General features: G+C 47.2%; 1 protein-coding gene across 1 annotated transcript in view; it reads left to right on the forward strand.

Annotated features, from left to right (window-relative positions):
• LOC146784464 (golgin subfamily A member 7) overlaps positions 1–25,717 on the forward strand; it is a 191,116-nt gene that overhangs the window by 128,446 nt on the left and 36,953 nt on the right. Inside the window, exons 4-5 of the mRNA XM_085633223.1 lie at positions 10,159–10,260; positions 11,325–11,391. Of these exons, the coding sequence (XP_085489349.1) occupies positions 10,159–10,260; positions 11,325–11,372 (150 nt within the window). The 3' untranslated portion in view covers positions 11,373–11,391. The remainder of the gene's footprint in view (positions 1–10,158; positions 10,261–11,324; positions 11,392–25,717) is intronic.

A 25,717-nucleotide genomic window follows, 5' to 3' on the forward strand; every position in this document is an offset into this window, starting at 1 on the left:
TAGATGCCTTCCGGGCCGAAAACTCCGCGCTTAAGCAAGAGATGGGCACCATGAGAAGAGAGGTGGCAGGCCTCTCCCGCCAAAAGGGAACTGGGGCTGTAGGAAGCTCATATATCAGAGGCTGGACTCTGCCACCCCCTTTCACTTCGCAAACGCCAGCTACGGATGGGGGAGCGACCGCTTCCGTAGGGGGACAGGGCACAGGGGTCTTCCCGCATACCTCCTTCTCTTCCGTGCCACAACCGGGTTCGTCACCTATACATGTCATCCAACCCATGCACCTGCCCCTCGCCCCTCCAGAAAGATTCTTTGGAGACCCAAAGAAATTTGGGGTGTTCATGGGACAGTGTCGACTGCATTTTCTATGCAAACCCGCTGTCTTTCCGACGGATCAAGCAAAAACTGCCTTTGTGCTGTCCTACCTCGGAGGTAATGCAGCGAACTGGTCCTTTCCCCTGATAGAACGCGACGACCCAGTGTTATACAATTTCCCGAACTTCTGTGTGGAGATGCGACGGCTATTCGACCGGAAAGGTCATCAGTTGTCCTTGGATAAAGAACTCCTGTCCCTGAAGCAAGGTACACAGGACTTGCTTACTTACATCACCACTTTCAACCGGCTGATCGTGGAAACGGAGTGGCCCGAGGAAAAACGGACGTCGCTGTTTTATCAAGGATTGAGAGGGGAGTTGAAGGACGTGCTGGCCCAAGTGGTTCAGCTACCCGCCACGTGTGAGGAACTAATTGACCTGACAGTTCAGCTAGACCACCGTCTTCAGGAGCGGAAGGGAGACAAGCTGATAGCGGAACCGAGGTTCGTCCCTTCGAGGCTCCGTATCATGCCCGAAGAACGAAGTACCCCAAGTGATGGGTCGGAGCCCATGCAGATCGGGGGAATTAGAGGCCCCCTCAGTCCAGCCGAAAGAGAGAAAAGGAGAAGCCAGAAATTGTGCTTATACTGCGGGAAACCAGGGCACTTCATCAAAGAATGTAAGAGCCGGATGAAAACCGTGAGCCCAGGAAGAACCGGGGACAAGACCCTGTCGGTGGTGAACACAGCAGCCGAGTATTCGGAAAACTGACGTCCTCAAACAAGGTGGAGACCCCCTGTTTGAGGCCTACGGTCACCAAGGTCTCACCCGCAGTAGCCAACACCCTGCAGTCATCCGTAGCCCACATGAACGTTTGTGCCGTGCTGGACTTGCCCTCAGAGATATCCGTGGTTGTCCACGCCTTATTAGACTCGGGGGCTACTGGCAACTTTATAGATCAAAAGTACGCCAAAGAACTTCGCCTGCCTTGTGATCAAAAGGAGGCGCCTGAGAGGGTGAAGGCCGTGGATGGATCGGCACTGACGTCGGGTCCTGTGCGGTTTCATACACATCCGGTCCGGATGCAGATCGGAGAAAACCATGTGGAACGCATAAGCTTTGATCTGATCGACGCTCCCCAGTTTAAACTAATCCTAGGAATGCCGTGGTTAACGCTACATGACCCTCTGGTGAGATGGGCCGCTCGCACGGTGACTCTGAACTCTCCTTTTTGTCGGGACCACTGTACCATGAAGGCCGAGAAGTGCACCCTACCAACAGCGAGTCCAGCCGCAATGCTCGCTAGCGCAGGCTCGGATTCAGCGGTGTGCTGTCTATCAACACTACCTGAAGTATATGACGAATACAAGGCAGTGTTCGACAAAAAAGAAGCAAGCCAGCTGCCTCCCCATCGGGAGTACGATTGTGTCATCGAACTGGAAGCGGGGGCCAGCATTCCCTGTAGCCGGATCTATGCCCTCACCGAAGCCGAAACAACTTACCTGCAGCAATACCTAGCAGACATGTTGGCCTCCGGATTTATACGCACCTCTTCCTCTCCCGCGTCCTCGCCTATCTTCTTTATACCGAAGAAGGAAGGGGGATTGAGGGCATGTATTGACTACCGTGCCATCAACAGAGTGACAGTGAAGAATCGGTACCCACTACCTCTGATTCCAGTACTGTTGGACCAGTTGAAGACAGCCCAGGTCTTTACCAAGCTGGACCTCAGGGGTGCGTATCATCTGGTACGGGTGAGGCGGGGGGACGAGTGGAAAACGGCGTTCAGAACAAAGTTCGGGCTGTACGAATACCGAGTCATGCCGTTCGGTCTCTGTAACGCCCCCGCCGCCTTTCAGTTCTTTATGGACGAAGTGCTGAGAGGGCTTTTGAACGTCTCATGTATCGTCTACATAGACGACATCCTAGTCTATTCTGCCTCAATGGATGAGCACCTGCGGCATGTTTCAGCGGTACTGGAACGCCTGAAACAACACTCCCTTTACGCTAAATTGGAAAAATGCCTGTTTCACGTCCCGGAGGTAGAATTCCTAGGGTATGTCATCGGCCCTGGTGGAGTATGCATGGATGACAAAAAGACGAGAGCCATCATCGAGTGGAAAACACCCACCACAGTGAAGACCTTGCAAAGTTTCCTCGGCTTTGCAAATTTCTACCGGCGATTCATCCAAGGCTTCTCTCATATAATCCAGCCTCTTACCAAGTTACTGCGAAAAGGAGCGAAGTTTGAGTGGTCGGAAGCATCAGAACGAGCGTACCAGGCCCTGAAGCGTTGTTTCACCACGGCACCTGTGTTGCGACATCCAGACGCGGAGCAGCCCTTTGTACTGGAGACTGATGCATCGCAGTTTGCAGTGGGAGGAATCCTATCACAACGGCATCCGGACACGGGCCAACTACACCCCATTGCCTTCTTTTCCAAAAAACTTTCCCCTTGTGAAACCAATTACAGCATTACAGATAAAGAGCTGCTGGCGATTAAGAAAGGATGTGAGGAGTGGCGGCACCACCTACTGGGAGCTCGACATACAGTGGAGATATACACGGACCACCGAAATCTCCTGTTCTTAAAGACAGCCAGGGCTCTTACTCCCAGACAACTCCGCTGGTCGTTATTTTTTTCCGACTATGACTTTGTGATTCGATACCGGCCAGGGCCGCAGAATGGAAAGGCAGATGCCTTATCAAGACTTCAGCACCCTCCTGAATCCGGTGACCAGTCCCCCGAGGAACCCCCCGTCATTCTGCAAAAGGCCTCCTTTCCAGAGGAACTCCTAGCCGCAACCAGCGTAGACGACTTCTTAGAGGACGTGCGCAAGCAGACTGACACGGTAGACTCACCTGCATGGGTGGCAGAACACCCCACCCGTCGCTCCACCTCCCAACGTCTCTTGTACCATGAGAACAAATTGTTTCTGCCTTCGGAAGAATTAAGACAACACGCCCTCTACTGGGTACATGACACACCCCTAGGGGGGCATTTGGGAGCCCTCAAGACCACTCAAGCTCTGCAGCGTTACTTCTGGTGGGCAACCTTGAGATCAGATACTACTCGTTACGTGTCAGGGTGTGCGGTCTGCGTGCAAGGAAAAGCGCTGCATCAGAAGCCCTGCGGAACGCTGCAGTCTATCCCTATTCCTCCATCTCCCTGGCACACGGTGTCCATGGACTTCATCGTGGACATGCCCCCTAGTCTGGGCCAGAACACCATCTTGGTGGTAGTGGACCACCTTACTAAAATGGGTCATTTTGTAGCCCTCGACAAACTGCCTTCGTCCGCTTCTCTTGCCCTCATCTTCCTACAACAGAAAGTGCGCTTGCACGGCATACCGGCTGTTCTCATCACGGACCGAGGGACGCAATTTACATCTCGTTTTTGGAAGGCGTTGTGTGAGGTAATGAAGATTGATGCCCGCCTTTCCACGAGCTACCATCCACAGACCGACGGGAAGACGGAGAGGTTGAATCAATCCTTGGAACAGTACCTCCGCTGCTTCACCTTGTCACATGAGGAGGAGTGGAGCCGGCTGTTGTGGCTAGCCGAGTTCACCTACAACAACGCCGACCATTCCTCTCTGGGGTGCTCACCTTTCTATTGTCTGTTAGGTCACCACCCAAACATGCTACCCTTCGAATGGCCAGTACTAACACAACATCCCACCATACAGGAACACCACTCACACCTCCGTTCCATACTCCAGGCATCTAAGGTACAGTTAGCTGCGGCGCAGAGGCACGTCAAAAAATACGCAGATAAACGAAGGGCACCTGAACCCGCATACAAAGTAGGGGACAAGGTATGGCTTAGCACTCGACACCTGAAATTCAAGGGCAACACCCGTCTACAGCCCCGATATGTAGGGCCCTATGCCATAACCAAAGTAATAAATCCGGTAGCAATGAAGCTAGACCTCCCCACTTCTTGGCGCATCCACCCAGTGTTCCATGTATCGTTGTTGAAACCATGCCTCCCACATACCAGGATCCTCTCAAAACCCCCGCCTGTACTGGTAGAGGATGGAGAAGAATACGAGGTCAAGACAATTCTCGACGTAAAACGGGTGAAGGGGAGGCTCCTTTACTTAATCGACTGGAAAGGGTACGGACCAGAGGAGAGGTCATGGGAACCCATGGCTAACCTACACTGCCATGTTTTGCTAAGACGCTTTCACGCAACCCATCCTTCCAAACCTGGGGGCCCGTCGAGACGCCGGGCGCAGGGAGGGGGTTCTGTCACGATCCGGAACGCCCGCGCGGTGCGAGTGAAGCGCGCGCAGGGAGTAAAACTACATCTCCCAGCATGCCGAAGGGCAAGCGCAACCACGGGACCTATATAGGCCCCGCCTTCCCTCGCTCCGGCGCTTGTCAACCTTAGTTTGAAATCCAAACGAGCCTGGAACGCTGCTCGCGTTCCTCTTAACCCAGCGAACCACCAGCTACCTCGTTCCAACTGGAACCTCCCGCTTCATCGTCTGCACCGGCGGCCGAGCCCAGTCAGGGGGAAGAATCGGCTCCTACGACCCACCGATTCCCGATTCCCGTCACGCCAACGGACGACCCGTGACACTCCAGAAGCCCGGAGGCCTTGTTGCTTTGCCTACGCACCCCTACCTGCTCAGGCTAGAACGCAGGGACGCCTTCTCCGGACGCCGCGTTAGCCTGCAGGAGGTGGGGAACGACTTCCAACACCCCCTTTTGTTGTCTCCTTGTGTTTATCCCCGTAGGGCAGCCCGTTTGTTTTCAGGCTGCTCCTTCACACTGCACCTGCCTTAAGGAATCCTCCTCTTTCCCGCTTGGAGCCGCATGAAAGGCTCGGAGAGCGTCCCGGACAGCACTCCCTATGCGCTTGGAGCCGTTTGAAAGGCTCGGAGAGCGGCATAGACCCTAGACCTCGCCCTGTGCTACCGCGCTGAACCCGTGAGTACTGCTCCACGACCTAGGACCTTGTGTTATCCTTCGGTGGGCGAGGGGAGGGGACTCTTCTGCAGGACCCCGGTTTTCTCACTCTGCTGTCTCTTTACAGGGTCGCGAAGGAGGCACACAGGAGTGAGGTTACCTTCAGACGTGCTACCCCCCTTCGAGAGTTCTTCCCATACCCCTATCCTGGGATTCCTTCCGTTCCCTCTCCCCCTGTGGGTGGTGTCCCCCGCTCGACGTCCTACTAAGGGGTTGGCGGCAACACCACACAGGAGGGGAGGGTTCTTAGCATCGCTCCCGCTGTATCCGGCTTATGAGGTGAGTGGCCCTCGACCTTCCATCTCACAGAACCTGACACTGAACAGCAGCCAACAGCAGCCACACTGTTGTACAGTCTGGCTAGAACACATTGCCAAAGCATAGGTGAGACCTATTGGCTTTGCCAATGCTGGCTTGCCTCACCCCCCATTTGGCTTAACCTGCACCACCTGATGTATGTCCTAGGTGCAATATTGTTGGGGCTTACTTTCTCCGCCTGGCCTGACTTGTCCGGCAATCATTGGGTTTTGGAAAGATGTTAGAAAGATGGGAACTGAAATGGTGGAGGAGTCCTTTGTATTATCACCTGAAACGTGGCTGCTAGAACTGTTTGAGACTCACCTTTCAATCAGAAAAGGGTTCCGCTGCTACACCGCTAGAATAGGGAAGAGACCATTGCCTTTGGTATGGCTCCGGGCCCGATTGGAAATTATTCTATTTAACTCAAAAACATGATATATTTGAATGAGGTGGAAGACCCTTATTCCACGCTAATTGTATGTCAAAGCAGCTAAATCTGAAAATATATTGTCGGATTTTTCATCATACCTCCTTCAAGATAAAATGGGACCTGCTGAAGAAAATATGTAATTCCAGCTTAATAAGTTAGATTGACTGGCACACTCAGTGGCTTGTACATGCATATGTGTCTTATGAGTCCTGTCCCACTGTATGTATTATGTTTGTACAAAGCCAAATGTTGATGGGTTATTCCACTGCTTTTCAAAATAGATGAATAAAGATAAAAAAAAATTTCAGGAGAATATTATTACAAATGACTGTAACCTACCTTTGGTGTAAACACAGCCTAAACCGAGCTTTCACTGACTAGTTTAGTACGGTGGCTTTACGCCTACTAGAAGACTCAACATAAAGACTTCACAGGAGACATAGTCTCTGCTAAGATTGAAAACTAGGTGACAGTATAGCAGCATATGGAAGCAGCTCTCTGCACTGAAGCAGCATACTGTTGGTTTTATGTGCATTCCCAAGGGAATTAATAGCGTGCATAATATTTTGGGTTGGCAGACTGGATTTAGGTCTTTGCAGCACTGGACTGGCCTATATTTACTTTACCCTGCTGAAAGACCTGCTGCTTGACCGCCAAGTAATGGTAGTATCCTTGGGTTATTGTACTGTGAAATTTTGTTATCCGGACCCCAAGAGCTGTTGTGACCAAATTTTTTATAGATATTGGGATGCTTCAAAAGAATTCTGAATATTGATCGGCAATTCCATGATCTCAGAAACCTGCAGCAAAGATCACTCCTTCTAGGTCTGCCTCTGTTTAAGTATTTGGCTTCCCACCTCCTTTCTAGGTCTTGGCAATATCTGCCGCACGTCCACGCTCTGTGGAGTTTACAGGCTGAGGACTCTACAGGAAAGAAAATTACACTTAACAGTGGCAGGTAGAGAATTGGTCCTCTAGAAAAGAAGCTGCATGTGACTAGATGTCATATGAAGAGCCTGTGTGGGACAGTGAATAATATGTACTTATACTTATAATAATCACTTGCCTGATACTCCTGTTGTGGATGTCCATAGCTCTGAGAAAGTAGTCCTGGTTAGGGGCATAAAGTCCTTGCCTAAGGTGGTTCAACAGGAATGCAGAGTCCCTCCTTTTCCTGAAATAATTTCTATTGGCTGAAAATGATCACAGGTTACAGAGGGTTCTCTGGGACAAGGGACAAAACTATATGATGAAAAAATCTCTCTCAAATCTTCTATTCTTCTTTGAGAACATCTTGTTGCAGTGCATGTTTGTTTACGTTTTAATAGTGTGTGCATCGTGCCAGTTACATTGCCTGACATCGCAGTTCGTGTTCAGTACCACCAGGCCCGGGTAGCAAACATCCCATTGTAGACTGCTGTCCGGTAGGGTTAGTGGGTTGTGGTACATAACAAGCAGTATGAGGAGTTTTTATTTTTTGTTATTGCTAGTTGTGTCATCGGTTAGTTGTGTGTGGCCAGATAACTAGCCTAGAAGCCTCCTTGTAAACCGGGGTATTTGGTTTAAGTGTTGCCTAGTCTGTTTGTGGGTGAATTTCACTGATATTGCAGAGTTCTGACATCAGTGTACTGGATTGCATTGGTTGGGATTTAAGAGAAGTATTTAGATGTTTATTATTGTAGGGTGGTGAATGTTGATAGTATGTTTGCGTTATGTTGTCTGTATGCTGCTATCTGCGCAAGTGGTATATCTGTGCAGTGTTGTATGTTGTCTGGTATGTTGGAAGTTTGTCTTATTTACCCGAAAGTTGCATTGGGAGCACTTTGACACCTTGCTATATTGGTGTGTTTGTGTTGCATATGTTTGTGTTGAATAAGAGGGAGTGTGATTGTTAAATGCTGTTTGGGTCTTGGCTGCCTTTTAAGGCATATCTAAGTTGAGATGGATGTTTGTGTTCTGTTGTGTTATGGCTGTACTGTGCGGTTAATTTCAACATAGTGATACGGAAGATTAGGAAACAGCTAGCATATCCATCCATTCCTGTCGCCCCCCCAAAATGTAATCCCGGAAAATTGTTAAATGCTTTCAATTTCATACCTGTAAGTTTGCTTTGATTCCACCTTCCTGAGTTAAAACTGACATTCTAAACTTAGTGTGGTTGGATCGGGCTGTGGTGAGGGTTTGGTGTGAATTTATTAATACTATAGGTGAATTATCATTTGCAAAATACACCTTCATCTCTTAAAAACTCCTCCTGATAGGCTTGATAGTGACCAAAATGCAGGTTTCATGTCCGTTTATGCACCAAATCCCACATTGCAGGGCAGGATATAACTAATGTGCTGTTTGTGACAGCATCTAAGTGCCATTTTAGGCAGAAGATTCTAGTCATATGAATCCATTTAGTTCTGATCCCATCCTTATGCCATGTGGGGTGCTCAGGGTTCTTCCCTGAGTCTGACTCTTTTTAATCTTTGTCTCCCCGCTGGCTAAGTTGATATGGTTCTTAGGACGTGAGGCCCCATCTTATGCGGATGGCACACAAATTATTGTGTCTATCACCAATGAGATCAAGACCACGGCTGCCAACTTTAAGAAATGTATGCAGGCAGTAGCAACTTGGATGAGTAACAACTATCTCAGACTGAACAGTGACAAGACTCCGGTCATGATTTTTGGCAACCAACCCTCCATCTGGAATAATTCCTGGTGGCCAGAAACATTAGCGGTTTTGTTAACCCCGGCAGACTCCACCAAACATCTTGGAGTATTAGTGAATAGCAAGTTATCGTTTGAACTTCAGGTTAACCATACGGTATCCACTTGTTTCTGGATTATCATGACCCTGAGGAAGGTGTTCCCTCTTTTCTCTCCTGAATCCCGCAAGCAGATGGTTCTCACCTTGATCTCCTCTAAGCTAGACTACTGCAATGCCCTCTATTTGGCTGGAGATCAATAAATCAGCAACTGCGAAACTGATACTTGAAATTCCTAAATATCCATCAGTCTCAGTGGAGATCTCCAAATTACATTGGCTACTGGTTAACAAGCACATTACCTTTAAGGCGTTATGCATTGTTCACAGGTAGATGCAAAATATCAGTCCTAGAGGACTGACGAAGATGTTTCAGAGATACACCCCCACTAGTCATCTTCGCTAAGCTAGCTACAACTTTAATAGTTAGGAAGACCAGGTGAGTTGGCAGGGCTTTTTCCGTGGCCGCAGCAAAACGTTGCATTTCTCTTCCATGCGATATCCGTGACCTTCAGGAACACAACAGTTTCGGAAAGCATTGAAGTCCTGACTTCTTACTCTTTGATTCCTGGCCAGTGATTTTCCGAGGGATAGTAGTTCTTTTCTTGGTCTTTCTCTTTGTAGTTCTCCCCTCTTTAGCGCATTTACGCCATTTGGTATTTGTGTTCTTTATAAATCTACGTCATTTCATTTCATTTCAAATGTTCATGATTTTAGAAATATCTGGCCTCATGGAGCTATAATGGGATAATTGATCCAATTGACATTGTTACCCCAACTAAATACATGCAAACTTTGGCTAGAATACCACTTGATAATGCTTTATATTTTATTTATTTGTGTGTATATTTATCCTTTACACCAGACATGCTTTCATGAGATACTGCAAATATTGACAGTGAGGGGGCAGTTGACAAATCATGGTACATTTGACCATATTGCAATTGGGTTATTGCCTTAGCCTTTTTGTCCAGTCCAGGGTTTGGTAGAGTTGGTGCTTGGAGATGTCTTGAAGTTATGTAGTTTGGGCTCACACTGAATATCCAACGGCATTAGAGGGTAGTGGGTAAGCGTGCACATATAAGAACTGGCTTATATTCTTGAAGACCTAAAAAAATTACTTTACATTTTTCGCCTGATGTATGGTATAATAATTTGTTCAATGCTATATAGAATTTGATTTTATTGCTGTTACCTGTATTGTACATTGCCAGATATGCCACGCGCCATTGAATCTGTGGTTTTATGGATACCATGAATACCAATTCGGTAAATGTCACACTGGAAGTCAATGACCTGAATGAATTGCGCTAATAAAGATTTTAATGGAGTTATAATGGTTCACTAGCTCAATTTGTTTATTTTCGTTTCTTGATGTTATGTAGGTTCTGAAGAAGATCATTAAATATATCCAAGAACAAAATGAAAAGATCTACGCCCCTCAAGGCCTGCTTATAACAGACCCAATTGAAAGAGGATTAAGAGTTGTATCCTTTCGGTGAAGCCCGATTTGAAAGCTTACAACCTTCTGAATAAACTTGTACTTAAGTAAGCTTGTCCTTTGTTCATTGAATATGGATGCACTGTCCCAGTACCATGACGCCTGTGAAACATTCATATTTGATATTTTTCTCAACTCTGAACATATAGGCAACTATAAAGTATTGTGAGCCAACAATAACCGGTTTACCAACGTCTGCCTTTTCCCCATGTTTCAATTTTGTGCTTTTTTAACTAAAATTTACCCATACCTTGTTTTGCAAATGAATATTTCAGTGAGTCACTTCCGAGTCAGTCCTTTCAACTCTCATTGTTCAGCACCTTCTCCAATAATGTTTTACATAGCATAATATCAGATCTCTGACCTTGTATTCAGGACACACATGTACGCCTTTATGGAGTTTACAGTTCAGACAAAGTACGATGTTTCCTTTTTGTTTGATAAGAAGCACCCGCAGATTCTGTTTTACTTCTAAGTATACCTTTTCTTATTCATACCGGCTTGACATGTCTTTTATTGTTTAACGCCATTCCACTCTTTGTAAACCATCTGTTTTGGAACGCCATGTCATATTGATTGTACAGCGGTTCAAATTGTTGCTCTTTCTAACCGAACATGACCGTCTCACCTCTGCCGGTTTCTTTCTTCTCCCTGTTTTTGACCTGATTATTTTGGGCGATTCTACGCTCCTCACTACGAAGGGTGATTAGCCTTTTAATGTTTTTTTTTTTTTTTGGTACTTATGACACCACACGTTTTGTCCTCATAGATTATAGTTCATGCATAATCCGAAAAAAGATCCTTCCTTTTCTGAGATCTTGGGTAGATTAGTGTGGGTAGGTTATTGATGATTTAAGAAGACCCCTTCGTTAAGGATAATGGTTGGGTCACCTAGTATCAAAAGCTTACAAAATTATGTTTTAACTCATAATATGGCGTGGACTGCCATCCTCCTTTCCATGTTTCCACACGATAGTACATGTCTTGTTTTTGTTTCCTTTTTAATTCCACATTGCATGCAGTGTTTTCCCTAACAACTGTGCTACACAGATTGAAATCACCATTTATGAAGACAGAGGTATGAGCGGTGGAAGATAGATCATCTGCTGTGACCAAGGTAAATATTAACTTTCTTTTCAAATAGGCCACTCCACACCATGCTCCTGTAGGCTGATGACTTTTTTCTCTGCCGTGGTACGCTTGGCTGTTTATCCAACTATTGCGTGAACTCACAGAGCTTTTTACATTATTGTATACCTGGGGAACATTGAAGAATTGCAGCAGAGGATTTTGCTATCCCCCTCTGAGAATCAGCAGCTGTCGGGTAATGCATAGCAGATGACACTGTTTTCTCACATTGATTGAGTCCATGTTTTTAAGTGATATGTATATACAGTACTGTGACTGAACACAGCTCTCCTTTTGATAAGCAAGTGCATGTTAAATGCATATGCTGATGAAGGTTGATCAACAGCAGTTGAGACTGCTCTAACTTACACACAGAAACTGATTACACCGGATAAAAGGACAAAAACCACTGCTTGAAACAGTAATACAAAAATAGTGGTCCAATATTAACTGCTGTGCACTACTCTTTAGTTCAAATTCTGTATGTCAGTGGCTGGGGGGGGTGGTTTGAATCGCTGGATGCCTGCGCACTGTCACTGAGCACCTTCTCTCTGGGTTGTTCAGACTGGGCACCACAGTTCCCCAACACTCATTTGATTCTAAAACAATTAGACAAGCATTGACACTATGCAAAGGTGTATATATATGCCTGCTGCTTGGACGCTTGGTTTTATTTGACTTCTTCTGAACTTTGTAATATTTTGAAAATGGGTATTTTATGGAGATAGAGGGCAGCAGTGAGGATGAACTTGAGTGGAAAGAAAGGAAATGTTTTTTAGCAAAATAATTAAATGTACAGCCCCAAACATAGAAGTAGTAAATGAGAAACATGCTTGTGAAGGTAATGGCATTGCCTATACCATGCAAGATGGTGTTAACATAGTGATAGTAAGAATGCAGAAAACTTCCCATGAAGGTAATTTCTACGATCAAAGCAATCTAAAGAGCCCTAGTAAAGGTAGATCGTAAATAATAGGGTATAATACTTGCTTTATGCATAGACTGGGTGACTGCAGTCTGTCTCGCACCAGCACTGGAAGTATGTAGGACACTCTGTGGCTATATGGGAGTAGAAAAGTAAAAAAAACTAAAAAAGAACAGGAAAAGTAGTTGGCTCAATTTAAGGTACCGGTCACTTCAGGGCAGTCAATAAGATCATAGTAATTGTAGTGTTGAAAATACAGAGCTGAGCTATTTAGACTACACTATGAAGCAGTGTTTTAAGGCAAGAAACTGGTCAATGAATATGTACTTTTTTCAGCATGCAGCTATTCTTGATTCAAGTGCAGACCTTTATGGTATGAGGTCCCGGAATGAGCAATGGAAAAGACAGACCGTAAGAATGTTTGGGAGTGTATAGGGACTAAATATAGTATTCGTTGAACCAAAAGATTTTGTGAGAAACAAAGTGGAAGAGGTCAGGGTATGATAAAGGTGACAAAGCAAAACATTGAGCAGCGTGGGAAACTGGATATGGTAATTGTGGAAAATAAGGTAGCCTTTTTGTTGCAAAGGGCCAAATGGAATAGATAGGCTAGCAAGGGAGGCCCCACCCTTCACTCCATGACCATCACTGCAGTTGGATCTGACTATTATGCCATGCAGTTGGCTGCTGAGAAGTGAGGCGCAATCTGGTTAGTGAGCATGGTGTCACTGTACTGAAACAAGTGCCGTAGGCAGACCTTCCTAGTGCTTAGACAGACCTAGGCTTTATTGTGAATCACAGTTGGCAAAAAAAGAAGCGAAACCACTCGAAAGTGCTCAGAGGTCCCTTCGCCCTCCCCCTTAAGCTCGCCGTCCCCCCCAGAAGTGAACTGTCTCCAGCCCCATTTAGTTGATAACCCAACCCACAGCCTGTTCTCTCGGACCACTTCTTTCAATAGGAGGGCTTGGCACTGGTTTTCCAGGGCAATTGGGCTTTCAGAAGCTCACTGTTTTTGTGGTCTCTTTCTTGAAGATACAATCCCAAACAAATCCTCCCCTGACAGTCCCTTCCTCTGCAGGTTATGAACTCCTTGACAGAAAGATCAAACACACCAGATTCTTTGGAGCAGGTGTCCTCCATGCTGTCCTTCTGATTTCTTTCAGTCTTGTTGCTGGATACTCTGTACTGGAGTGTGAATTTGAAAGTCGGAAAGGCCCTATAAGCTCCTCTGCCCTTAATCTTGTTTGAACTCCTACCTCCTCCATTCATCTACTACTTCTCACACTTCAGGTGTTGACTATTCTGTCATGGATCCCTCAGTTTAGCCACAATTATCACAAAAGTTCCAGCCTTGAGGAACTATATTCTATCTTGAGCACCTGAAGGCATTGCTGACCTTCATCAGTATTGGAAGTCATTGTGGTGCAGCTAACTGGATTTGAAGCCAGAGACCCTTGACAAAATCATTGATCTCCCCTGCCATCAGAAAACCTATGTTTCCATAATTAATGAGATCTTAAAATTGGCATGGTGTCGGCCAATATGTGCTAATCAGACCTCTTTTTCAACTGACAAGTTAATTCCCTACAATTTTTTTAGTCTTGAGAGTTCTGCTGACCCAAAGTAGTCACTAGCTTCTCCTCCTGGTAAGGAATAACGAGTACTTCATCCAGTCTCATCTGAAGCAGAGAAGTCTGTTATATCCCTGCTGCCTTCATTGTCATCTTTAATAGAGGCCCTTTTTACACAATGAGGGAAAGGTTTCAGTCTACTACCACTGCTGGACCTACATAGCCAAAGCTTTCAGTGTACTGCCACCACTGGACCAACATAGCCAAAGACACGTGGAGTCTGTTAGTGGTGAAAAATGGCTGTGCTCTACAGCTGCCACAGTCTCCCTCTTACAACCCAGCTGCCTCATTAAGAACTTTTGCAGGAAGTAGAGGATTAACTTCTTATTTAAGTTCAAGATGCTGGTGAGTTTTGCCAAAGCAAGATGGCAGGTGCATGAGCACGATGCTAGCGCTCTACCAGCATTTCTCACGTTTCCCATAGAGCACCCACTGCTGTCCACTTGGGCTTTCTCTGGCCCTTGGCTGCCCCTGACTCGAATGGCGGCCACGTGATACTGGTGAGCAGTGGTTCTGTGGAGGTGGCTCAGGGAGACCCGGCGGCCCCACAGATGGAGAATGGAGGCAGTGGTGCCCACTGACAGGAAAAGTAGTGGAGTTGGCAGAGGACCCCAGGGCGCGGAGACCCGCCTCTAACCTCTAATGGGGTAAGGTGAGGGAGGCTGGGGACCTAATGACACACCACAACTCGAGCGGCTCAAAAAAGGCAGTGCACAGAGGAAAACCTATGCAGTGAGGCCCAGCGCAGCATAAAATATTCCCCCCAGTCCACGAGCGGGCAGGTCTCAAACCACAGACCTACAAGAAGAGTGAACCCCACCACAGATATTACCCACACAGTGCACTAAGCAGGGGGACAGGGCCCTGCCAGACTTTACAGACCCAGACTGGGAGGCTGCGACACCCTGAAAGGCAGGGTAGACGCCCAACCTGACGTCTCAGATAGACCGCGTGGTGAGGATACCCTGGTTAGTGTGCTTCCAGCCCATTGGGACCCCCTCCCCCGGCAAACCCCCTCTGCTCAATGCACCCCACCCACCCGGAACTGACGTGGACATTATTTGACTTGCTATGGATGGGGGACTCGGGCAGGCGCTGCTATTGGGGTGGGCCACGGACAATGAGGGGGTCCTGCTACGCAGCAGCCTGTAGGATGCACTCTATCTTCAACCTACGTGAAAAGCGTAAGCTTTCCCTTCTGAAAGTGGAACTACTTGGGGCCATGTAGAGTGACTGCCAAGGGAAGAAGACCAGACCCAGGTGCTGTTGTTTGGTATGGGAGTTTGAGGGGGTCCTGCGCTGTTGATACAGATAGGCCCCATGGGCGAACTGTGACCCTGGGGATTTACCCCCGCCCTGACCAACAGAGAGCAATGCTGATACCAGCTGCCCCAAAGAGATTATCGGTGCAAGTGAGTGTCTACACACTCCCAACCATATCCGGACAGCTCCCACTATGGACGGGTCCAGGTAAAGGACTGCCCTCATGGAGGGGATGCTAAATAGCCCCACAAATGATTGCACGACCAAGGAGAATGCAGTGCTCACCACACTGGCAAGATCATGGGTACAGAGATACTGGATCGGGTGACTGCATTGATGCAATCCCGCAGGCCATCAAGGATTACCAAACTGCCATTGAACAAAAGATGGACGCAATAGCCATTGATGTTGGCCTGTTGAGAGCTGATCATGGAAAGGTGGCGACCGCAGAATCCAACCATGCTGCTCTGAGACCAACGGTGGCGGCACTGCAACAACAAATCAGGGAAAGGCATCAGGTTATGCACATACTACAGGAGAGAGACAAATCCATGGATGGGAGGTCCTAGCGCAACAACGTTAATTGTAGGCCTCCCGCAGAAAACAGAAGGTCCCTAAACTGAAGTGTTCTTGGAGAAATGGCTGCTCCGCACAGTGCTGAAAAATACTCAGTCCAAATACTTCACAGTTGTAAGGGTGCACAGAGTATCGGCTAAACCTCCCCCGCTAGGGACTCTACGGAGACTAATGGTTGTCAGATTATTGAACTACAGAGACAGAGATGACCTACTCCAGCAAGCCTGAGCCCATGGGACTGCCCTGGGCAGAAGTCCACATTTTTTCTGATTGATGGTGTAGAAGAAATGACAAAGCGACACGGCAGCCAAATGATCCCGAAGAACCTTTTGGATAACTTATGGATTACTTTACGCTGCGAGGCTCCAGGGTCACACCGAATAACCATTTGCATTTCTTCTCCATGCCGGATGAGACGTGTATGTGGCTAGAAACTGAAGTCCACAACGGCTCCAAGCTACAACACCCCAAATGCCACCACCGGTGATTATCAACTGGATCCTCCACGAAAGAGCGAGCAGTGCAGGAAAAGGATCGCTGAAAGCAGACCTCTGTACCAGGAAAGCAGCAAGTACCCCTACAGCACATAGCGACACCGCGGGGGACACGGAGGCCCCACTAATAGATAGCCATAGCGACATATCAGCTGGACCATCCGTCACCCCAGGAACAACAGATGATTGAGCATGTGACATGGATATAAGCACAGAACTGGAAGACTAGTGGATGCATAGTTCTTATGAAGGTGGAATTACACACCACTACCTGCAAACTCACCCCCACAACTGGATGTCGAGAAGCAATCATGTATATCTTAAGTTTCAGAGTTTATTGTGTATATTTTGTAGCTTGTTGTGTTGTGTGGTCGAAGCATGTTTATCTTGGACTAGGGTACTGGGCTACACCTACACATATGATGCACGTATAAACCCACACACTGTGCTAAGACTGCCATCCTGTTTTAAAGTGCCCATTTTGGATGGTCCCCCCCACACACTTTTTGCTGTTGGATATTGTGCTAATTGATCTAAAAGTGTGCTAGGTCCTGCTAACCAGGTACAGCACCATCGCTCTTTCTCTGAAACTGTAAATGTGAATTGGTACACCCAATTGGCAAGTACTGTTACACCCCTGTAAGGCCCCAGTATATGGTACCCAGGGCAGGGATGTAAAAGGCATACCAGGGCTCCAGCACTTATTGTACCACCCTGAGTGACCCAAGTAAAATCGCAGTCTGCAGGTCTGCCATGTCAGCCCTGCACAAGCAGCTTGCCTGTTTGAGTTCGACCCTTCAGCCACCATTTGTGACTAGGTCCCCTCACTGCAGTTAATATGTCAGTCACCGCTAATATGTCAGTCACCGCTAAGATATACCTCCAAGCCCAGGAGGCAGGGTGCATTATATTATCTGTGTGGAAGTATATGTGCAAGCATATACTAACCGGTGGTAGCTGTCCATAAGATACTATGGGCTAGCATTAGGACATTACCTATATGGCTCACTGTATGATGGCCTAGCCAATTTCTTTTGTGTTTGGTGTAAGACACCATGCTTTTTAATCCCAACACATTGGTAATGTTGAGTTTTAATCAACATGTACTTAGGTGGCACTTTAGATAGTGCACACCTAGTTTAACCAGTGTTCTGTGCCTTGGTGAGCTTTTTCAAAGCTTTGCCACCAAGACAGAAGTCTGACCCCATGCTGGTGAGTGTGCACTGCTCCCAGAGGTCAGAGACAAAGGACCTGTGTGAGCAGGAGGTTACACCTCCGCCCACACAGGATGGCTAGTGAATTACACCGGTGTAGGTGTGATCCTCAAAGGCTTCCTGGTGCCACTGGACAAAGGAACTGTCCCCCACTCAAAAATGAAGCCCCCCCCCCGACCCCGGGCACTATTTTACGTGGGCGGTTGGGAAACTAGCTATGCAGGAATGCGTCCACCTCCAAAAGGGTGACCACACCTCTAGAGGCTGGCAGCTGAGGTGCACGACCGAAGATGGCTTCGGCCATCTTGATTTTAGGTTCGAAATCAAGTTCTGACTGGTTAAGTGACATACACCCCATGGGATGTTGTCACTACTGGGGTGGATTAGCCTCAGGACTGGATGCCCACTGGCTACTAGTCTTCACACCCAAGATCTAAGGGGCACCCCAGACACCAGGACTTTAAATTCGACATATCAAGAAGAGACCTGTGTCTATGACAAGGCAAGACTCCATGAAGATAGGAGCTAAGCTTTGCACCCAAGGCAGCCACCATGCACCCTCTGGATTGGAACTCAACCAAGGCAAGAGACTGGTTCCAGAAGAAAGGCGAACCCCTCTGCAAACTCCAGACCTCACAATAACTCCCTTGGCCTAGAAGAACTATTCCCCTGCAGTCAGCCGGCACCAACCGCAAAGTCAATGACCTTCAAGCCTTGCACCGGGCTGCCATGCGTGGCTTCTCAGAGTCCTGGGAACTGTAGTCCTGACTCTCAGCGAGGCTCAGCTTTCTTCAATATTCCCCTGCTCTTCTACATAAAGATTTCCCCAACCGGAATGCTAGCAGGTATCGAGGCTTGTTGGTGGTCAGTCCGACTGCTACCTCCTTTATTCGACGCTTAAAGAGAAAAGATTCATCTGCTCGAACAACCAAACACTACTGTGGCTCCATTGTAAAGATCTTGAATTTGTTTTTGTCCTCTCTTGGCACGCCTGCCAGCTCCTCTGGTCACGGGTCCAGTTCAGCACCACGGACAGCCAAGAGCACCTCTGCACCGGAGTCCCCTGAGGCTTATTGTGCTTCCAAAGGGTTTTGCTCATCTCCAGCAAGTACCTTTTTGATAAGGTAACCATTTCAACACCGCAAGTCTGATTGACAGCTCAGTTTCACGACTGAAAGAGCACCTCTGCACCCCGCTCCCCTGAGCCAGGTAAAATCGTGCTAGCTGTTTCTAACTGATCTAAGGACTCCCAAGACCTTTACTCTAAGTGCGTTCCACTGAACTTACCCTCTAAAGTATCGATTGGATATATGTGTTTTTCCCATTGACTGTAACGTTAATGTTTTTCACATTGCAAAGTATGGATTTATTTATTGCTTGAAAATTGATCACTCTGGTTATACCGTATGTATTAATTACATTTTGGTGTCTAAAATATATGACAAAAATCTGAGCTATTTTTATAAATTGGTGTTGTATTTCTCTTGAGTTGTGTTCATTGCTTATCGTCCATGTTGGCGATGTGAAATGCTTAACACATGTTCCTCTAAGTAGCTTGTCTGCTCTTTGCCAATCTACCAGGACTTAGAGAAGGTGTACTGAGAGAGTCCCAGGGGTCCATATTTGTGTATTGTGCGAGTATTACCTGCCAGACCACATAATACTTTCACCTCGCAACAGAGCCCCCTCGCGACATCCTGTACCCCCCTCTCCCCCCCCCCCCTTGTTTGCCAGACTCAGTGGACTGCAACACTTACTATAAACTGTCTCTTCTTAGGTTACGGAACAATGGCTTCCAAATATAACTTTGTCACATGGAATGTGAGAGGGATAGGATCTTTGGCAAAACAATATAGGATACATTTCTTCCTTAGATGCCAGAAAATTCAGATAGCCTGTATACAGGAATAACACATCATCTGTAGAACTTGGGAAACTCAGAAACCGTTGGTGAGGGCAGATATATGGGACAGCATATTCCGAATATGCTAGACGCACACTCCTTTGGGTAGCACCCATAGACCCCTTTCAAGCACAGTGCACTATTGTTGACCCTGAAGGTAGATTCATGTTGCTGGGCGATATGGCATTTTCGAACGCCAGTCTTTGCATCCCAAATACCGGCCAACTACATTTTCTGGACTCTTTGGACCCCACCTAACCTGAAATATTGACATCCCCGTATATGGGGAACGGGGTGGGGGAGGGACTACAACCTTGTACTAGACTGTGTACTGGACCACTCACTACCAACTCTCCCACCGAGCCTAGTGCTATCACAAGCAAGGGTTTTTTTTAAGAGTGGATCACTAGGTGGGAACTCTTGGACTCGTGTAGGGAGTTGCACCCTATCACATGTGAATATTCTTACTGCTCGGGCTTACACAGCTTGCAAGCATGCCTAGACATGATTGTGGGATCCCCTTTTTTATACTGCGAGTCTACACTGCTGAATTTCTGTCCTGTACTGACTTGGACCACAACCCCTTACGAGTGGCTTTGACATTGAGGTGGATGGGGACACCCATACCCACGTGGTGACTGCAACCAGACGCCCTGCTGGATCCCCCGTTCCACAAAACGAATGGCGAGGCAATTGACAATCATTTTAAAGAGAATGAGGGCAGTACCTCTCACCCAAACATGGAGTGGGGCAACTTCAAGGTAGTTATCAGAGGTACATGCATTCAGACATCTTATGGGGTGAGAGCAACACTGGTGAGAGAGGTCTTGTAGGTGAATACAGACAGCAAGAATTAGAAATCCTTCAGGCAGATAACGTAACACACTGGTCACAATTATTGGAGCTGATGAAATTGCCCCAACTCCTCATGGAGCAGCTCAGGTACCTACATTATAAAGAATGACTTACAAAGCAACATGGGGAAAGGGATCCCGCATGTTGCCTGCTGGCCTTGTTAGTAAGATAGGACGCCTCACAGCTCCCACAGGAGCCATCCACCTACACACGGGGCAAATGTCCACAACACAAACAAATATCAACAATGCTTTTGTGGACTACTACATCCACTGTCATCCCACAATCCACCCACATCCCCCCCATTCCTATCCCAGATCCAAACGCAATGACTTGCTGTTGCACAGTATAGCCCTTAAACTATATCACGTGTATATATAGAGAGGCATTGAACGCTGGACAACTGCCAGAATCCACAGGAAGAAGCAGTCATTGTGGTCTTACCTAAACCACTTGGATGTCCCCTCATCCCGCCTGCTCTTGCTCTTAGCTACGGATTACAAACTGTTAGGAAAGATTATTGTGAATTATCTTATGCAGTATTTACCACATCTGATACACCCGGACCAAAGCAGGTTACACTACATCTGAGAAGTGCTGAAATGGGATTCTACGACCTTTAAGTATTAGGAGATACAGATCTACCAGCCCTGTGGGGCGGCAACGTGAATTCATGTGCGTTACCAATGTGCGTCCACTATACCATTCTGGCACAGATTACCTCTTTTCCCAATGGGATGAGTAGCCATTACAAAAATGATGGTGCTGCCCCTTCTAATGTACTTCTTTACTGCCCTGCCTCAGTTTACTGAAGACCCTCTTCTGGGAAATCTGATCCCTATCCTCAGAAATGATATAGGCATCACAATGCCAGCGTCTCTCCAGTCACAAAGCCAGGTGTCCCTTGGACAGTGGCGGAATGGGAGTCCCTAACCTAGAGGTATGCTAGATAGCCATCTCATCAACCCTATTAAGTCAGTGGCTATCAGTAGAGAATGACCCATTGGGACAAGACTTACAGCACTTACTGCGAGACAAGAATTTTCTGAAAGTGTTATATGACAACACCACACTGAAACACACATATCCGAGGGCAATCAGGGTGGTTACATCCTGTTGGGATAAGTATACTAAGAGACTGGGAATTGACACCCCATATTCCTCTGACCTCCCATTGTGAAGTAAGCAGGAGTAGCGGAGAACCAAGCCACACAGACATGGCAGCAGGTCGGTATCAACACTATGCAGGACTTGTATATGGACTGAAAATTATTCGCATTTGAAGGACTCGTGGAGGATGTCGGACTCCATAGGGGACAATTCCTACCCTTTGAAGCACTGCATAGAGCGTTCTAAGAAATGTGGGGAGGGAACATTGCGGAGCAGCCTTGGTCCACAGCACTGACCATATTATTATCTCACAGGATGCAATGCAAAGCAATGACTACTATGCATTGCGCACTGGGCCCCCGCTTTCCAGTTTTCCATGGGCCCCATGAAGCTTTGAGTATTTTATATAGGATAAAAATTGGGTGAAAATTTTAGAATACACTAAAAAAATTAAACAGAAATCCTGGTTTCAATTTTACACAACTTAATTATCTACTTTGTACTTAATTAACTCCAGCACGAAGCTAGCATATACCTGGGACACCCATCGTCATCTCCCTAATGCCAGACCGAGCAGGCAGATTTTATCCATATAGTGTGAGGATGCCCACATATCGTGACTTACTGGAATACGGTTCTCCAACTTTTGACAGACATGACCGACAGGCTACTGCATTGTTCAGTTGAAGCATGCTTGCTAGGATGGTTTAGTCGCCCAAAAAACGCCAGACGTTTCAAAATTTATAGACCTGGCTCTACCTGTAGGCAAAAGGGCAATTCCATGCATTGGAGAGTCACGGCACCCCCCCCCCATCGATGACACTGGCTACAAGAACTCATTCAGTGGAGCAAAGCCCTTCGGTCTGAGCGTAAGCAGCTAATGGCGCAGATCATCGCAGACCTGAGGAGGAGTGCCGGTAGAGGCCGTGACCACCCTGAAGAATCTCAGCGCTTGCCCAATGAGTAGGTGGGGGCAGCGGCGGGACAGGAGCCCGAACTAAGGTGTGCTTGCAAGGCGAAGACGCCCGCCTCCCAGGAGACACGGCCAGAATACCGGACAAGGGGCTGCTTGCTGAGTGGGGAGACCTGAAGTGAACGGTGGGGAGAGAGGAATCGCTGAGACACCCCGCCCCCAACCCCCCCCACCCCCCCCCGGAGGAGAGCGCCTGCATGAGCTGCGGTGCTGAGTAGGTCTGAACTAGATCCCTGATCTCATTGAAGAATGACTGACCCCAAGATGGCGTCAGCTGAATAATGTTGTGGCTGCAAGGTGAGGAGGCAGGAATGATCGACACGTGGGAAGGACACCGCCTTGGAGGTACTGGAGCAGGGGAGGCAATCCACTTATACTCTTATACCTCTGGTTCCTGGTGGAGGCAAGGAGGCTATAACGGCGGCCTACCCCTCTCCGGGTAGCGGCATCATTATTTGACCCTGAGGCACCCAGGGTCCCCCTACCACTGTCATCCTGCTCAAATGCCAAACACTCACTATTGCTGCTGGGAATGGGGTAAGATCTGCGGACTTTGGAACTGTCCCTTCCACCTCTCCTCTCACCACTCTTGACCTTGGGGTGAACTGGAGGATGAGGTGGCCGGCGCTTCCCAGCAACACCGTGTCCGGTGCTGTCGATGGAAATAGGACTATGCCCCCTGGGCCAAAACCTTAACTGTCTGTACCTACAGCGATGCCCGAGCAACCTTAGCCGGTGCCCGGTGGAGCTGTCCTATGCAGCTATCGAGGAGTTTGGCTCTGGTTCACCCCTCGGCCGTCACCCACCCAGCCGGACATCGGACATTGTTTTTCCTCGCCTCTCCGTTGTGTTTCCTACCTGCATTCCTTACCCCGGTTTACCATTCCCTCTCTACCTTTCACTCCCCATAAGACATGTATACGTGCTAATAACTCACATTATTTTTTAATCTCATGTCCTATGTATATACTTGGCTATGTAATTATGTGACCTGTAACTCTCTGATCCTCATGTAAAGCGCTCTAATACCTCCGGGTCTAGCCAGCGCCATATAAAACTTTGCAAATAAAGCAGAGATTGAAGTGTTAACACACACATCTTCAAACAGGGATGGAATCTGCAACTATAAGCTGGGACACACTACTGACATTACAGGCTAGATCAGATGATTTGCCCGCATGACCGGGAGAGATGTCCACTCCTAAAGCCCTTAGACAATACAAGCTGTAACACCCTCCAACAGGATGAATCCTTATGCCAACCTAACTCGTCACAACAAAGATATAGGCGAACCAAAATCCACTATAGGCAATGTCAAGGGGTCACCACAGATCATGGGCAAAGATGCATATAGAACCGAGAGGACTCTCACTACAACAGAGAGACAACAATATGTGGTCGATTTCAAGGATAACAGTAAGGTGTAGAAGGGTTAAAGTTGTTTTTTTCTGTACAGTTGCACTCTTATGATTTCGTATGGCTCCTGCTTGTTATAAATGTACTACACATTTAATTATCCATGGTACATTGTACACACGTGGCCAACAGTTGCTACAAACCTGTACTGTATATTGGATGTTACTACGAATACTTGGAAAAAAAAGCTATTTAAAGAAAAAAATTCAAGGTGCTGGCAATAGCATTTGCTCAGTTGACCATTAGCTACTTTCATGTGCCTGCTCTGAAGAAGCAGAGGAAGGACCTCCAGGTCATGGTGGAAAACGTATATCATCAGAACAGAATATTGCCACTTGGTCGAAGTACCCTCTCGTTGGTTTGTACAAAGTCCCTGGTAGTCGTCTTCCGGCATCAGCAGAAAAATCACCACTGCCTAATACTAAATATCTTTCTTATTCTTTTAGTATACCAGGATGGTGTGCACTTAAGATTGTTCTTAATATTGTTAACCCTATACAGGCTTGGATACTGTGTGAACTACACAAAATCCTGTCTGCTCTGATCCAGAGGGTTTCAGCTCATACTGGTGATTTTCATACACCAGCATGACAAAGCCTTTCTTGCTTCTGGAGAGGGTAAAAGCCCCCTGCAAAACATTCAGTGATTTGTATTGTTTTTATTTTTGACTCTCTAGAGCTGTCTGCTAGTTCCTGGGACTACTGGGTACCGCATGCACTAGACCAATAAAAGCCTATTTCACTCCATCCACCCTTGGTTCCAACTTTGGAGTGGTGCAAACTCCCAACTCGTGGTTCTGCTAAATGCCCACTACTTGTAGTCCCCATCAACTTGTGGGAGTATGGGTGGAGCACACTGTGAAGACTTCTGCCAGTGCCTTGTTGGGAGCTGAAGGCACTCTTCTTTGTATGGAAGGTCTTCCTGCTGGTGCTGGGGTCCCAGGTGGTGATGGTCATCACATACAACACCACGGTTCTCTTTTACATCAGCAAGCAAGAGGGCACCCACTTTCTGTAGCTTTTGTGGCTTTTCTGTCTGGCTGTTTGCAGCTTTGAGGAAATTGGCACTGCAGCTAGTCGTGTTCCTGCAAATCTACCACTGCACTGATATCAACAGCAACAATGTGTACAGACTAATCATACATGTCTACTTATCACATCATTGGCAGATCCTCCAAAATGACCCCATCTTGAATGTCGCCTTCTCATAGGCATTTGCAGCCTGCAGCAGAACATCAACTTTTGGATTGGCAATGGACCCTTTTCTTGAGAGGCAATCTGACTTTAGACCTTGTGGGGCCTTTTTTCCACTGTTCACCCTGAACCCTCGTATCCAGAGGGTTCTCCAGATTATCAGAGAGTCGGGGTGTGCAGTGATACTGCTAGCTGTGGAGTGGCCGCTCTAGGTTTACAGCTGGTATCTATACCACCTTCTACAGAGAGAGACCATATGTGCCTCTCCCAGATGAAAGATCTCTCTGTCATTGGAGGGCTAGCGTGTGTTGTGCTGCTCCATACTATCGTTCAGGTTGAACCCTTGGTTCCTTGAAAGTGGACATGTCAACATCTATGACTTTCAGTAGCAAACATGGAGGTTTTAGTGACTGCCAGGAAATACTGCAACAACCCAATATACAAATAAGTGATAGCGGTCGGAGTTGATCAAGATATCACTTTTCCATGCCAAGTAGTTAGGAGGTGAATGCTTTGCCTTGTGGCTGTAGGGGCCTACAGAAACAGTTCAGGGAGTCCAGCCTGTCAGATTAGGCTTCTAAGAAATCTGCACTAGCTTTTTCTGGTATAGAATCCATCCACCTCTGGGAACGTTAAATTGATTCTTGCTAGGCAGAGACTCATCCCTTTTGAGTCGTTGGCATCCTGCCACCTAAAATGTAATTTGTGCATAACTGCTGCCTTTTTGGTCTTAACTTCAATAAGACAAATAAGTGATCTTCA

Source organism: Triturus cristatus, chromosome 11, assembly GCF_964204655.1.
Source record: "Triturus cristatus chromosome 11, aTriCri1.1, whole genome shotgun sequence".
In the NCBI taxonomy this organism is placed as follows: domain Eukaryota; kingdom Metazoa; phylum Chordata; class Amphibia; order Caudata; family Salamandridae; genus Triturus; species Triturus cristatus.